The sequence below is a fragment of the Pyrus communis genome, chromosome 13 (assembly GCF_963583255.1).
Source record: "Pyrus communis chromosome 13, drPyrComm1.1, whole genome shotgun sequence".
NCBI lineage: Eukaryota > Viridiplantae > Streptophyta > Magnoliopsida > Rosales > Rosaceae > Pyrus > Pyrus communis.
Genome location: NC_084815.1, coordinates 5988656 through 6004258, shown reverse-complemented (window position 1 = coordinate 6004258; position 15603 = coordinate 5988656). Strand labels below are relative to the sequence as shown.

Genomic DNA, 15603 nt, shown 5'->3' with positions numbered 1-15603 from the left:
ACATGCAATTGGCCTATTAATATGAAAATATATATGCAGATGATCACAATGACAGAAAGCAATCATTGTGGTGCAAGTTTTATTATCACCGATTATCTAGTTATTTAACCCACTAATAATATCGTTGTACTAAATAAATAAATAAACAAAATAAATACAATACCATTCTTTCCTTACTTCACTAAGCATCAACCTTCGGCTCGTCAACGCATATCCTCTCCACAATCCGGTGTAATGTGGCTCTTAACGTGTCCATGTGTGTCGCTCTCGCTAGATAAGGAATTAACTTACTGTGCCTACAATGGGATAAAAATCCCTACAATTGTGGCCTGTGGATAAAAATCCCTACAATCATGGCTCGGTCATAGGTCATGAAATTTGACGCGATTAAGGAGTCTCCTTAATCGAGACTCTTAATAGGTGCCTTTCACGTTTTCTGAAGTCAAACGACTAAATGATTTAATGGGAGTGATAACAAGTCATAAACAAGTTAATTATAGGACGCCACAAGTGGCCTAATGGATCACCTTCAAGTTTAGACTTGCCACTATATAGATATGGCCCTTTTCAACCATGAAAAGGTAATTTGTCCTCCAAAAAAACTAGAGCTTTCATATTCATTCTGTCCACTAGTATAACTTAGGCACCAGAGAGCTTTTCACTCACACTTTCAACCATACAAGGTCTAACATGTATATTCATTTCTTGGTTGCAAGAATACCTCGTTAATTCTATGATTGTGTGGAATTCGTTTCTGGCAAGAACATTTTTTTATCCAAATGATCAAATTGATATTTTTGGTTTTTGAAATAAATATAAAGGTTCATCACATAGTTCTAAAAATAATTTATATTTGAATCGACGCAATTCATCTCTACTCCAAACATAGAATAGTATTATAAAATATTATCCTAGCCCCTTAGTCTTGATACACACCAAATATAGGATATGATTAAGTCCAAGACAAGCCTATCCAGCTCAATCCCTAGAATTAGTCCAATTCAAGCCAATCTCATACAATTTAGTAAGAAAATTAGAAATGTTCCAAATAAAACCAAGTGAAACTTGCAATTCACATGAAGCTATACAGTACCAAATAATTTTTAACTTTTATACATAAAAAAAAAACATTGAATTAGTGTAATTGGAAAAGGAAAAGAATGAAAAAATTGGAAATGAAAAACTTAGCCGATCTTTGATGACAGCAATCTCTTCCTCAAGTTACAGAGCCCAAATGAAAAAGTTAAAAGCTAAAAGTGAAAAATAAAACAATATGGTTAAGCTGGTAGCCCTTGAGCTTTTTAAATTCACTGGATTACCAATAATTTTCTTTCATCACTAGTATAGGATCAGCAACCTGCAGCTTTTAGGAAGTTATCATACGGACTCGACGCTGGTAGTCTGAAAGAGTGCGGATGATGCTGGTATTCGGTTACACACATCATCGGGGCATGGCCTGCGCTAGGGGATGGTTTGTATGAATTCGCAGTGTCGTCAACAAATGGATTTCCGCTCTGCATTGTCATTCAAATTCACAATTTTAATTGAAGATGCCAGCCAGAGCATGTGCATGGTATGCGTAAATTACTATGTACATTGAATTAAGTATGATTAATTTAGGTTATAGCCAGAAAGCAGTACCCTATGTGAGCCGAAGCCAACATGGAAGTCGGATGTCATCCATTTGGCATCATCACTGTGATTTTGGAAAGACTGATTCATCAAATATTCCTGCTTTGGTTGGGAACTCATCAAATTTGACATCTTTTGCTGCTTTCCTAACAGGAGTGCCTCACAGTGGCCGGCCATTTCCTTGTATGGCACGTCAGGTGCATTTGAGACCGATACTCTTCCAACTTGATGTGCTGTCTCCAGGACCTGGGTGCATGAAAAAACCTTGTAGTGGTGAACACCTATCTCTCTGAATCTTGCTAGTGAACAAACAGAAGGCTTTTTCTTTAAATGCCATAAAACTAAATGTACAACATGTAGTGACTAACGTACTGATTCAATAAGTTGACTGACACTCAAAAGATTGTGAGACTCTGCAGAAAAATCCAAGTTGTTCTTTTGGCTATCAAATGAACATTGAAAAGAATCATCGTCCAATGAAAATATTGGAGCATCCTGCATTACAAGAATAATATCATGAGGCCTAAGCATTAAGAGAAAACTTGGTGTTGGCCACCCCTAAGTATGGTGTGATAATAAGTACCCTCGTTTCATCCCTCCCAAACGCTTATGTTTTAGGTGCCACACCCTCTCAGAGACATAGGATCTAGTAACCAAAAAAACAAAAACAAAAGTGACAGCTATGAAGGGTAATTACCTCTTTCATAGATTTACTGTCTCTTGAATCAACCTGATACAACTTTTGTGGGGCATCCAGACACAACTGGGCTCCCAGTGGACACACATCATCAGGTAAGAATTCACTGAGCAGCTCCTCCCTTATAGAAGACATTTCAGCCTGCATAAATAGCTCGCTATTCATTATCCATGGTATAGCACAAATGATTTCTCTTCCTTTTACTATGAATCCAAAACGCTTAAAATTAGTATAAAAGCTTACATCTAACAATCTTTCCAAGCTCTTCACAACTTCAGAAGCAAAAAATTCCTTGGTTTGCTCTTCAGTAATATTTATCTCTGATAGAGATTTTAATGCCATGTTATCATCTTCTTCAGATCCATAAAGATGTCTGGGATGGTCCGGTCCAGTCTTGACAGCCTGTAACTTGCGATCTTCAACCAAATGCAGGAACGGATCAACCTGATTAAGAATATAAAGGTGTCAAAGCTATTGTAGGTTTGACTAGAGACGTTTGATCATGGAAATCTCACATAAAAATATGCCAGTACATGGTTCACTTTCTTCGTGTCTTTCGTGTCCTTAAAATTGATAAGTTTAAGCAAGAAGTCGCATGCATAAGTAAGTAGTTATTAAAGAGAATCTGGAGCTTATGAGACCACTGGAAATCTAAAAGAGGCAACCTATGTGAATAAACTTCACCTGAAAAAAGAAACTTACTATTTTATCCACAAGTACCGCCTTGGCTCTACGAACAAGAGAAACAATATTGTATGCTTTTGATAGAAAGAGAATCATTGAAGTTGCAAGGGTAAAAAGGGACCTGCGACGGGATGGTGGCAGCGGCCCTGAAAAGAAAGGGGGAAAGTGCTTGATATGACATCCTAACAAATAAATTATTGATTATCCAGTCTATTACTTAACCAAGATTTTACTTCGTTTATACATCTATCTCTTTAGTGTGAAGGTTTTAATTTAGATAAATTTTCTCGTGTTTTCTTCTCTATCAAATTTATATTTAATATTAGCAAATGAAATAATGTACAATTATATCACAAATGAAAACGCATGCATAGAGCATATGCTCATTAGTTTGGACAGACTGCCTGGTTCACCTCCTTCATTAAGAGAGATGTTCCGCAAGGAAAATGCCAGTTGAAAACTTCGAACAAGAACCTCAATTCTGGAATTCTACAACAAACAATAAACAATAATAAGAAAAGAGAAAATGGGACCATAAAAGCAACAAAGACAAAGGAATGAAACAATAAATAGTGCCACTATGTGGGTACACAACTGGCAAAAGTTCTCCAAGTCATCCCTTCAAAATTCTGAATTCTCCATATACTTTAGAGTCACAGTTTGCCCATGGTGACATTACCCTCAAATTACATAACACAATGACCTAGAAGGTGGGAAGTGAACTGAGAAGCTTATAAAGCAGTTAGCAGCAGTTACAAAAGATTAATACAATGTCTTGATCTTCAAACCAGCAAGGAACTAGGATGACGATTGAGGGACATAGAAATTAAGTGATCATTTCCATTTTCAACCTATTTAAATTACATAATAACCAAAGCTACTCCAACTGTCCCAGGTCCAACTCATACGGTTTGAAGTCATAGGGAAGATAAATCAACCTTCACTAGTGCCTAAGCAAGTTCGGGAGGAAATAATGTATTGGCAAAGTTAACGAATCCATTGGCTCTCTGAAGAAGTAAAAAAGGCTCTTAATATTCAGAAAGACTGAAATGAAGTAAATTGCTAACATGTTAATTACAGTTCTAGCTAAAAGTGGCTTCAGATAGGACATAGGATGCTTAGTCATCATCAAGTTCCCCCGCTTGAAAGAAATTAATTTCAAAAACTTCTTAAGCACTAAGAAGATATGGGGTAAACATGCTATCAATATGGGATACCATCAAAATGAAAGTCCTATCCCAAAAGAAAAGAAACTATATAAAACATCACCAGCATATATAATAGAAAAGACTAATCAAGTAACATCAACCCAACAATTACCTTGGCCTGAGAAAACAGTACTACAAGGCTAAGCGTATGAGCAATTGCTTCATAGTTTTCCGGCATGTTCCCAGGAGAGATGGATTGCGCCCAAATTGATAAAAGCAATAGAGTTATCTGGTGGCTGCTCAATCTGAGGGAATTAGCTTCCTAAGGTTTAACAAATGGAATCAGTCATTCATAACCAAATCAATGTTGTTAGACAACTACTGAACTCCATAAGTCTAAATTATTATGGAATATGCCAACAATGTAAATAAAACTAACAACCTCCGGGAGGCAGGAAAACATATGGAGGCAGAAAGAACAATATGGCTGAAGATCCATGCTACATCTTGCAAATAAACATAGAAGTGAGGAATGAGTAGTGGAGGTTTCAAACTGAAAACCCTTTGGAACTAGAAACTTGGTAGCATTTTAGGCAATTGTCGAATCTCATGTTTTAGTTTCAAACTGAAAATCCTCTGAAAACCCAATGGGTCTACAAAGTATTTCAAAGAAAAAATTATAAACCAAATCTTAACTAGTTTTCAGAAATTCATTGTGCTGAACGTTTGGAGACCTTTCATCTAGTGAAAAAAGTCGATGCACCATGAACAAAGCCGGATTTGATACCCACGAGAAATTACACGCTGAAGCTTGGACCCTAGTCCAGCTAAAATCCAGGCATTCAACTAATCAAGTCCCATGCAGTCAAACCACAACAAATAAAAATATATTTGTGGCAAGTGATTTGGAAGCTGATCCTTACCCAACCAAAACCAAGGAATTCAACTATTGCTTAGTCAAGTACATAACTAAATAGAGACGAAAGTGAAACCACTAACATAATTAGTATATAGACAAAACTTATACCAAGTGACTGCCCTGTATTTCGATTTAAAGTATAATTTATGCCCCACCTAATATAGAGGACTCATTACCAAAACAAGCAAATGGGTAAGCGTTTATAGGTCTGTGAATGGATGCATCAATGAGGCAAGCACTAAAAAAGAAATCACCAACGATAAACTAGACAAGCATATTGGAGATGTAATGAATTTCATAATTATTCCAGAAAAAGATTAAAGAAACAATTTTAAAAACTCACAGGTTCCTTAGTCGAACTGTTGACAGAATTTTCTTTTGTTGCTGAAGGTGCAGGAGAACTTTTTATGCTATATGACCGACTATAAGAAGACCTCAATCTGCTCAGAATCCCATTATTGGTATCTCTTTGTTCCCCCTCAGTACCTGTATTTTCATTGTCCTCTTCACAAATACTTTCTCGTGAAGAAATTTTCTCTCTCCTCAGCTTCTCAAAGAGGGCAGCTGAAGAAGAAAAGACAGATACAGTTCTTGAGAGTGTCCTGGGAAAATTCAATGCCTTTTTTGACTCGGTATTAGGTGAGGATCGACTAGGACAAACTGAAGATGGCACAAGAACAACAGAGAAGATGCGATGTGCTCCAACACGTGTTTCATGGTCTGGATGGACCATAGCTGGCAGTAATTGATGAAACAATGCCTCAGGGAAAGCCTATCAAAAGAGCACAAAACAAATAATTAAAAACTCTTTATAAGACAGAAAGAATCACATATTTTACAAGAACAAAGTTATACTACTTGCCTTGTTTTGATAGGACAAATTTGGTAAGGAAGCTACAATTTGAGCGGTACGATAAACAGCAGAGATTGTATTTCTGGCTATAACTGTAATAGTCGAGATATTTTCCAACATAACAGCCATAGCATCAAGGATTGGTCCTGGTTCTCCAACCTGTTCAACAATGACAGCTTAGTTGTTGTACATTTGATTAAGTCTTGGATAATAAGTGAAATCTGAACCTATAAAAACTTGTAGACTCACTAAACTATTTTCCATGATAAGAACTAACACTACAAGTAGCAATCTAACTCAAGAAAATTCGTGATAGTGGATTTGTAGGCGCAAAGTTCATTCAGTAACTGTAGTAAATGAGTAGCACCTTATAACATAACTGTACAAGGCACTTATCCACCGCTTCTCTAAAGCTTCTGTTCCATTTTGTTACATCTGTTCCCAGATTAGCATCATCAAGCGAGCAGTGAATGCTCTTCCTCAAATGCCTCATGGCATCACTTACTGCACCAATTATTGCCACAGAGGGCTCAACCTTGGCAAGTTGAGAAAGAGTGGTGGTAACCTCCGCTATTTCGAGCTGCATGTTGGGCTGTTTGAGGACATTTTTGTGATCCAAATGCTTGATTAGAATGGAAAGCAAAATATGTGTACTTTGCCCTGCAACAAGCAAAGATCAAAAGGCTGGATAAGTCATCAATAGAAGAGCCTTTGTGGTTGAAACATCTGACAGGACCAAAGATGATGTAAACCGAAGGTAAAGTTAAATACCACAATCATCCATTAAAACTTGTATATCCTTTAGGACTGGGATAGCAAGACCATATTTGGGAGACCATAAGTTCCCTGTGTCGAAGTAACGGAACAGAGATTCCAAGACACGTCTGATTGTTGTAGCCTCCTTGGCTAGCTTGGCCATGTTGTGCAGGCAAACCCTAGACCAAAAGCAGGGGTTCTTGGCATCTTCCCTATAGCATAAGAAAACAAACATTACTAATTGAAATGAACTGACATGTTGACAAACATGTAAAGCCATCAACAAAATCTTGTGCCAACAGAGACATACACTGTCACATTTAGTTCGCCTTTGTCATCCACAAGGGTGCTCCAAGATGTAAGCCTGATGGCGACATCTGGGGAAGAAGAATAATGACCCTCGTTACTTTGCACTTCCTGTACCCACCGATTCTTTGAGCCTTCAAGGTTCTCTGTAGTTTTATTTGAGCTTCCATAATTTTCTAAGACAACTGCAACAATCTGTATATTAATAGGGAAAAAGAACAATGTCAAGAGGATTTAAGGTAGCATTCGTTCTAGCTGCTTCATAAGAATGACTTCGAGGAGTAAATGAGTGAAGAGTAACACTATCTGAAAACCGAAAAACCAATGCAGCACTTACACATAATTGTAGCTTTCAATAAAGTTAATTAAAAGAAAGAAGGAAAAGTTAGTCACTTTCCACTAAAGATGGAGGAATATTAAAATAACCACACTAGTTTAAAATCTATACTCTCCGAGATCAATTTTTTGTCCTATTTTAATTGGATTTGCTCTCTCTCCGTAGTTTATTTGCATACTCTCTGCTAATTGTAACCAGAGGAACACAGTTCAGCAAATAATCATTTTCTGATGTGATCTTAATTAATAATCTAAAGCATTTTCAGATTGGATATGGAAAATTTTGACAACAGTAAAAAGGTTAGAAGACTGAGTCACATCAAACAACTGTAGAGAACAACCACATACAAGAGTTTTAATCCAGCTATCTTCCTTTGATCTAGAAGGATTCCAAGATTTTTAGGTTACTTGTTAGGGTTACTCGTTACTGCATCAGCAAGACTTTTCAGATCTACATGAATTATTAGACTGAATGCAATATTAACATTTTAATATCATTCGTTATAATGAATGTTCGAAATATGTATTTAATTTATTTTTGCTTGCAAGTACATGTTTTTTTTTTCACATTGCTATCATATATTCAATCACTTGGAGCTAACGGAAGACTTGGCGCAAAACCGAGTGTAGTGGCTTTCTAGGATTCATACAGCCGACCCCACTTAGTGGGATAAGGCTTTGTTGTTGTTGTTGTTGTTATTGTTGTTGTATTGTATATTCATTCAATTCAACCTTTAACATTAACTGAAATGGGTAGTGAAAGTTGACAATCCCTCATATTTGAAATTGGCAATCAAAATGGAGACCTAGGCTAGTCATGGCTCATAAGTTCATAATTATAAAATGATACTCTAGCAGGTAAAAGATTTTAACCGTCTGAAAGACTGAAAAGAAAATGGGAACAACTTAAGGCCCGTCCGGTAACCATTTCATTTTTAGTTTTAATTTTCTCTTTGTGTGCATGAGATATAGGAAAAGTATATGGGGATAAGGTGGGATGCAGAAGTGGAGGAAGGATGGTGGGAGAGATGTATAAGGGAAGGTACACAAAGTGAAACCTAAAAACCAAAACCAAAAACTATTTTAAGTTGTTCTCCGTACAGGATTTTGTTTTCATTCATTGTACTTTATTTCTTACCCACCCTTCTCCATCCCTCCTTTCTCCCCACAACTTTCCTCATATCTCAAGCACAAAAGATGAAAGCTAACAACTAAAAATGAAATGATTATCGAAAGGTCCGGCAGGTGTTAATAGTTGATAGTTAATGCAAAATGTTTAAGCATAGATTTTAATTTATCATTGAGGGTGATCCAAAAAATTATCTTCACATTAATCAACTAGAACTATACAAAGATTACTTGAAAGTTTGGAACAAGATTTAAGAAACTTCGAATGTACTTACGTTATCGAACTCAACTGATATATGAGAGTTCTCACCCATAAACCAAACCTACAAAATAAAATTTAGAAAACTCAGTTTGCATTAGAGATATAGGTTCTGAGCATTGAGCAAACATGTTGTGAATGGCATAAATTTCCAACAGAGATATCATATTATTTCATTTTTAAGAGCTTCATCAGGCACAGAATATAGAAAAGTATATCAGTCATGGTAAAGGGGGCAGAAAAAAAAAAAAAAAAGAAAGAAAGATCCAACCAAATTGTCATAAGCATCTCCCATAGCATGTTTCATTTTAAATTTTGAATTTCACATATTGCTAAGGTGTAGAGTTAAATTTATAACAGAAACAATATGAAAAGGGTACCATTGAAGAAAGGGCTTGGAGTGCAGCTGAACGTAGATTACTTGCCCTTTCATCTTCCCCCGGCTCTTGAGCTATCTGACAGAGTTTTGGAATAAAGCCTTCTAAGTTGAACGTGTAAGTTCCATCTGTCTGCAAAATACAGAGAGACTGATTAGATTTGAAATTTTCCCTAGCCAACCTGGCTGGTGACAAATTAAAAGTGAAGAAGTCTATAAACCACAAATTCACAAACCTGATTATTTACAAAGTTGAAAAGAGTCTGACATCCTATAATTTGCATTTCATCTTGCCGTGTTTGATCCAGAAGTGTATGCATAATGCTGAGCAAGCTACTTGCAAAAAGAGGCCTAGGAAAATGTCACTGAACATAAATTAACCATGTAATCGCACACACAAATATATGCATTTACATATTTTACACATATAGACCCACAAGCACAAATAAACAGAGAGCTTAAGCGTGTGTGTGAGAGAGACAGAGAGAGAGAGGTTATTGTTGGTAGATTTCTGCAATGTTATACGTTGCCAGAATGTGGATCACTACCTCGTATTCAAACATATCATTCCAACTGAATAGTCTGAATTCACAGAATCAGATACTAGGGTCTGAAGTGTTGCTTAAAGTTTGGACCTTAAAGCTCAACTCTAAGCCCTAAATGAGACCATCTTAAAAGCAAATTTTCACTCTGTTTGAATGGTCAATACTGCAATTTGAAAAGTGTGGGGTCTCATTCAAGAATCACACTCTGTGTGTGTGTGTGTGTGTGTGTGTGAGAGAGAGAGAGAGAGAGAGAGATATAATGGAACAAAAAAATTAGAGAAGGAAGAACTCACATTTGCTCCTTACAAGAAATCAGCAATTTGTTGTAAATGCACATTACAATTTTTGCGGATCGAAAGTTCTCGTTCCTCAATTCTTTGTAGCACCTTTGCTCAAGATAAGTTGTAATCTGCTCCCAAAATATTCAAATTTGGTTGGAAAAGAGGGAATATTTAACATTATCTGTATTTCACAAAAATCTTTAAGACGCAACTCCTGAAAAATACTGTAATACGAAAGATGTTTCACTTCGTAGAAAAAGGAAGCAAGGAAGGCTGAATATTTATTGACAAATAATCACATAGTGAAGCATGTCACATATTCGTGGTGCAAGGAAAAGGTTTGATTCCATTGGTAACTCCCATCAGAAAAATTAGGAAAACTATAAGAAGATTGAATCATTGAACCATTGCTGAAATTCAATATCAGAAATTGATTTGAGAAACCTATTAGAAGGGTCAGAAATTCACATCATCATTTCACACATTGTATGACTTACAAATAACTACATCCATTCTTTTCTCTCAACTCTTTTGGTCAACTTATTTCCCAATGTTTTCTTCCCTCTCCTTTAAACAATTATCAATTAATTTATGATATAATTGTTTTTTGTTTTTATTATGAATTATGTTAAATATGATGAGAATATATGGAGGAAGCTTCTTGAGGGATCCTTAAACTTATTTGGGGGACACACTTGTAGGGCCCGCTCCCCTTGTATTTTGATGATCTGACCCTCTTGTTTTAGGTCTTCACTCAAAGATTGTCCTTGCATAAATCACTCAAATTTGAAACCACTAACCACTCAATTAGTGTCTTCTTGGAATACCATGTTGGTCTATTTTCTTTGAGACAAAAAGATGTCTTTAGTGGTAGCTGTTTTGTATAATTTTTTTGCAAGGATGACCTTTGAATGAAGAACTAAAAGATAGGGTTCAAATCATCGATTAAAAATCCAGAGTGTGCTGCACAAGGTATCCCTCAGATAAGGTTATGTTGGGATCCCTCAAATAAGGTTATAAAATTATGTATATTGGTGAACCATGTGATTGTAAAAATGGACCTAGCTTAAGACACATTATAATTGATACCTTTGGGATTCGCAAAGGATTTTTGGCAACATATTCGCACAACTTCCCAATCTTCCGATCATTAGGTCCCTCTTCCTGTCAAAATATAAAGATTATGTCCTGAATCTTGATATCGCATACACACAATTTAGGAGGAAGGGAATGAAAGGAAAACGAGCACATCACTCACTAGGAAAGTGATTGCATTGATGTTAAAACTTCATAACCAACGTTAATTAAACCACATTTTAATATTTTACATGAATATTGAGGTATAGCATGCTTAACTAATGAAACAATATTTCATTGAAGAGTCAGAAAATTAGGCACAGTTCGGAATGCAAGGAAAATTAATTTGATAGTTTCTAACCATGATTTTTCAATCAGAGAAACATGTGTTCTGACCAGGGAAAAAACCCAAAAAGAAGTAACACAAACATACGTTTTTGCATACTGTTCTGACAGGATGCTTCCTTGGGTGAGTAGAATAAAAACTATACTAATGAGAAAGAAAAGGTTTGATCAACTAGTATTTATCAACCAAAGAAAGAAGAAATTATTCTTAACTGAGTCTGAAAGGCATGAAGTAAGGGAAAGGCTTTAAGTTGTTAGAAAATAAAACATAAGAATTCATCTACAAGGCATTGGTTGCATCAGCAAATGCTGGCTACAAATTTTTTCTTGTATACTCCAACTGAACCTCATTGTATGAGAATTAAACTATCAAGAAAAATAAATACAAACAGGACACCACTGACACATCATGCATAAGGCCTTCAGCTAATAATGACATGGCACACAACAATCACAATGCTCTGTTTTCAATTAGAGCCGTAAACAACTTCCTACACTGATATACATAATCGTGTTATGAAGTAAAGAATCTATTAAATAAATAGTTCTTTTCAGGCCACATTTCAGCCTCGAATGGCAGGCTACAATACTAGAAACTAGGTTTGAAATCAGTTATGAGAGTCATAATCGGTTTTAACATTTGTTTACATGTATGTTCTGAAGTCATGAAATACTCATTTTACTAGACAAAGATGCATATCGCATAATTCTGAGTTCAGTCTCACATGGCACGCAACACTAGCAGATACCTAGTTTTCAATTACCTGTCAGAGCCATAACGAACTTCAATATCTGTCTACATCTGAAGTTACATAATAAAAGTTTTACTTGGCAAAGAGTCCATTTTTCCAGGCACATCAATCAATCAAGGACCTAAGATCACTAAACCCTGTTTTTCCATGTGGTATTAAATAGAAATATAGTTGTATAAACAAAATGAATTGGCTGAGTATCTTTCAATTAATTCAAGTACCACTTATATGTTTTAGTCTAGGGGAGGGATAGTATTTGAGAAGGTTCAAGAACTTAGATTGTCAAAACCCAAAAAATTCAGACGGTTCTTAAATAGTCAATCTACTCAATTAGACTATGTAATGATTGGTAGCAAGTTACGGAATGCTCCTCTAAATTTCAGCTCACTTAGGAAAAATCATTACTTTGATAGTCATGTCAAATGGTTGCATTTTCACAGCAGAAGTCCATCCAGCAATGGACTACATATCTACTATAACATCCACACTTTTCCAAACCCACAAAAAGGCACATAGAGATGGCTATATTATCATCCAGAGTCCCAGACAAGTCTCTTCACAAAAGGTAAAATTATCTTAGGAAACAAGTAACGAATCAAATGCAAGCAACAACCCATCTAGATAAAATACGAGAGCAGAACGAACCTGGTTCCGAGGGAAAATATCAGCAATGAGCTTCTTGTACCTCTTAACCGGCTGTCTAGACCTGGCTCGCAACGCCGGGCAGAAGAAGCAAAGGCTGCCACAGGCAGGCAAAACTTGGCGCGAAATCACCCCCGAAACAGCGCTCATTTTCGAGTACAAGATGCATACAATTTGACACAAGGGAAAAATGGGAACCTCAGAAATTGGCCTTTCTTTCCCTTCCAAATATATGAGAAAAAGCTCACAATTTGGATGCAGAGAAGGGAAAGAAAGGCTCAAAACTAAGATGTGTAGCTCTCAAACAAACCAGCCTGTGACCAATTAGCAAAATCTCAAAAGTCCAACCAAAGCCTCAAAATTCAAGAACAATTCAACGTCCAATACAAGTTCCCAATGTGGGTTTTCGAAATCAATCAAGAGGGTATTCCAAAATCCCAAAAACGCATCAAAATTCGACGATTTTTGTATCAAAATCGTGGCGACAAAATTTACCCCCGATGAACGCCTGCAACGAGCAGGGGGAGACCCGAGGCTGGAAAATCCACCTTATGCTGCCACGCTGAAAATGTACCGGAATTCCAGCATATTCCACCTCGATTTCTTATGTGTTCTTCCCTTTTCTTTTCTTTTCTTTTCTCTTTTTTATTTTTATTTTTTATTTTTTATTTATTATTTCGAATTTATACTCTAAATTGTATCCGTCCAGCCTGCAGTGCTGTGCCAATACTCAGAAAACGTCTACACGTTTTAAACGGTTCAATCTGTGGGTCCCAGGGGTTTGGTAGATTTTTGGGGTCCATGCTGACGTGGATGCATTATATTGGGGCTCTGTGATCATAGACGTGCTCTCTGCTCTCTCGACAGTTAATGTTTTCCGTTTTTTTGTCAACCGAAATTTTGACAGTTAATTTACCTAATTTCTTCATCATCTTTTTTTTGGTAAAAATCTTACCTTCATAGAAGAAGGAAAAAAACAAAAGGTTGGGGTAGTATGGTTTTTCCATTTCTTGGTATTATGTGACTAACTGTTATATACTCTCAAATTTAGTGTAAGTAAGTTGAGTAGAATATTGCTCGAATAAATTTTTTTCATAAATTCATATATTTTTCATGTTTGTGTCATAGATTTTGTTTTGGGTTATTTCTAATGGACTTAAAAATTGAGAGTCAAAAAACATAATTGACTCTAAATTTGATTCGATCACTTTCCAGCGCACTGGAAAATTTGAAGTTGTATATGACTTTAGAATCAAGTGTTAAGTCATATTTAATTAAGGTTTAACTCTAAAATTAAAAGGGGTTTTTCATATGTTTATTATCAAAAAATTCTTGCTTAAAAGGGGGTTCCTTATTCAATGGTATATACCATAAAAATTATTGCTTAAACGACTATTATTTCAAATAGTTGCTGCCATTTTTTCCTTCAAACATTTGCATCGAGCATGTATTAAATTGTCATAATCTATATCTTGTTGAAAATTAGTAACGACTATTTCTAAAATCTCCTATAAATGCATACATATTTCTTTTTATTCAAAGTACATTCACCCCATTCAGCTTCATCATAATATAAAAATCACTCATACTGGAGCTAGGAAATACAAAATGTTGATTTGTAACGAGAACCGATAACAATGAGGGAACTTATCGCTCGCCATGGGATGATTTAGATGCAGTGAATGTTACAATATGCTTAAAAATGATCCTATTGAACACTTGTGGAATCAACAAGGAGAACAAGAAGTAAGCGGATGATGGATTTTTATGTCATGAAATAAAATGTATGTGTTATGACAGTATGATTCAAAATAAAAATAAAACAAAAATTTGAGTTTAACCATCTCCAATGCACAAGAGTTAAAAGTCAAAACGTGCATTGGAAGTGATGTAACTTTCAAAGTCAAACTTGTAGTCAAATATGACTTTATAACTTTTAATTTTAGACCGGAACAATGAAGATAGCGTTAGTGGTTTATGGATTATAATTGTTGAGGTTGGATGAGGAATATTGTTAGAGAAGAGAAGGGACAATTATGAAGTTGATAATTGTTTTCCATTCCTTAAAGCAAGGTAGAGAAATGATCCAATCTGAGACATGAAGCATAAAACAAAATGATCAAGGGATGGATTAAATTAAGTGGTTGGATTATTATCCACCTTCTTTCCAAATGGAACCACTCAAGCGCTCATTCCCTTTCATAATTAAACCGCCCGGCAACGCACTAAAAAGTAATCAGGGGGTCATGGTGCTTGACTTGGCTTGAAGATAAAAGCCAACTTGTCAACCGATCTAATGGTATTCATATTCAGTTAAAAGTGAATGGTCTAAAATTTAACTTATTTTAATAACGAGTTTGTAGTCATATTATTAAATTTGGTCCATCGTAGTGACTTAAAAAAAACCGAGGGGGAAAAGATTGATGTTCTATAAGCATGGTTCAAATTTGACATAGAAAACTCTTCAACCGATCTAATGGTATTCATGTTCAATAAAGTGAAGGATCTAAAATTTGACTTGTATAAATAACAAGTTTGTAACCATATTACTAAAGTTGGTCCATCGTACTAGCTTAGAAATTCATTTTAAGTACAGTTCAAATCATGAAACTATATTGCAGAAGGAAATAAGTCTTACAAAAATCTCAAGTTAATGTTCTCGTTAATTAGCCTTTGGTCTGACAGTAGTTGTCTTTTATTTGCTTAAACAATGTCTCAAGTTTGACTCGGATGAATACGAGGATATTTTGTTATATTGACGCCTCGTAGTGGCTAACCCATTCTGGTAGCATAACTTTGATAAGAATGAGCAATGCCGTTGTAAAAGTAGCTTACCAAGTATTCTATCATTTGTCAAAACGAAATAT

At 35.7% G+C, this 15603-nt stretch overlaps 1 protein-coding gene and 1 pseudogene across 1 annotated transcript; both read right to left on the bottom strand.

The window, feature by feature from the left end:
• Positions 1-1003: 1003 nt before the first annotated feature.
• LOC137712936 (protein SEMI-ROLLED LEAF 2) lies at positions 1004-13366 on the bottom strand. Its single transcript, XM_068452143.1, has 19 exons — positions 12740-13366; positions 11010-11084; positions 9933-10048; positions 9331-9445; positions 9099-9227; positions 8735-8782; positions 7000-7190; positions 6705-6901; positions 6301-6593; positions 5943-6092; positions 5424-5852; positions 4334-4483; positions 3427-3502; positions 3032-3159; positions 2573-2773; positions 2330-2470; positions 2005-2127; positions 1642-1878; positions 1004-1514 (listed from the first exon to the last, which is right to left on the bottom strand). The coding sequence occupies exons 1-19, from the start codon at positions 12884-12886 to the stop codon at positions 1350-1352; spliced, it is 3111 nt and encodes a 1036-aa protein (XP_068308244.1). The 5' UTR covers positions 12887-13366; the 3' UTR covers positions 1004-1349.
• Positions 13367-14770: 1404 nt separating this feature from the next.
• The window catches only part of LOC137712141 (zinc finger AN1 and C2H2 domain-containing stress-associated protein 11-like), a 2752-nt pseudogene continuing 1919 nt past the window's right edge, over positions 14771-15603 (bottom strand).

Bases quoted from the DNA above. Each gene is read 5' to 3' on its own strand.
- LOC137712936 (XM_068452143.1), bottom strand. From the start codon at position 12,886: ATGAGCGCTGTTTCGGGGGTGATTTCGCGCCAAGTTTTGCCTGCCTGT. The intron at 7,191-8,734 runs GTAAGTACATTC...ATTAATATACAG, and splicing joins TATCAGTTGAGTTCGATAAC to ATTGTTGCAGTTGTCTTAGA. The intron at 6,594-6,704 runs GTATTTAACTTT...TGCTTGTTGCAG, and splicing joins AGTTTTAATGGATGATTGTG to GGCAAAGTACACATATTTTG.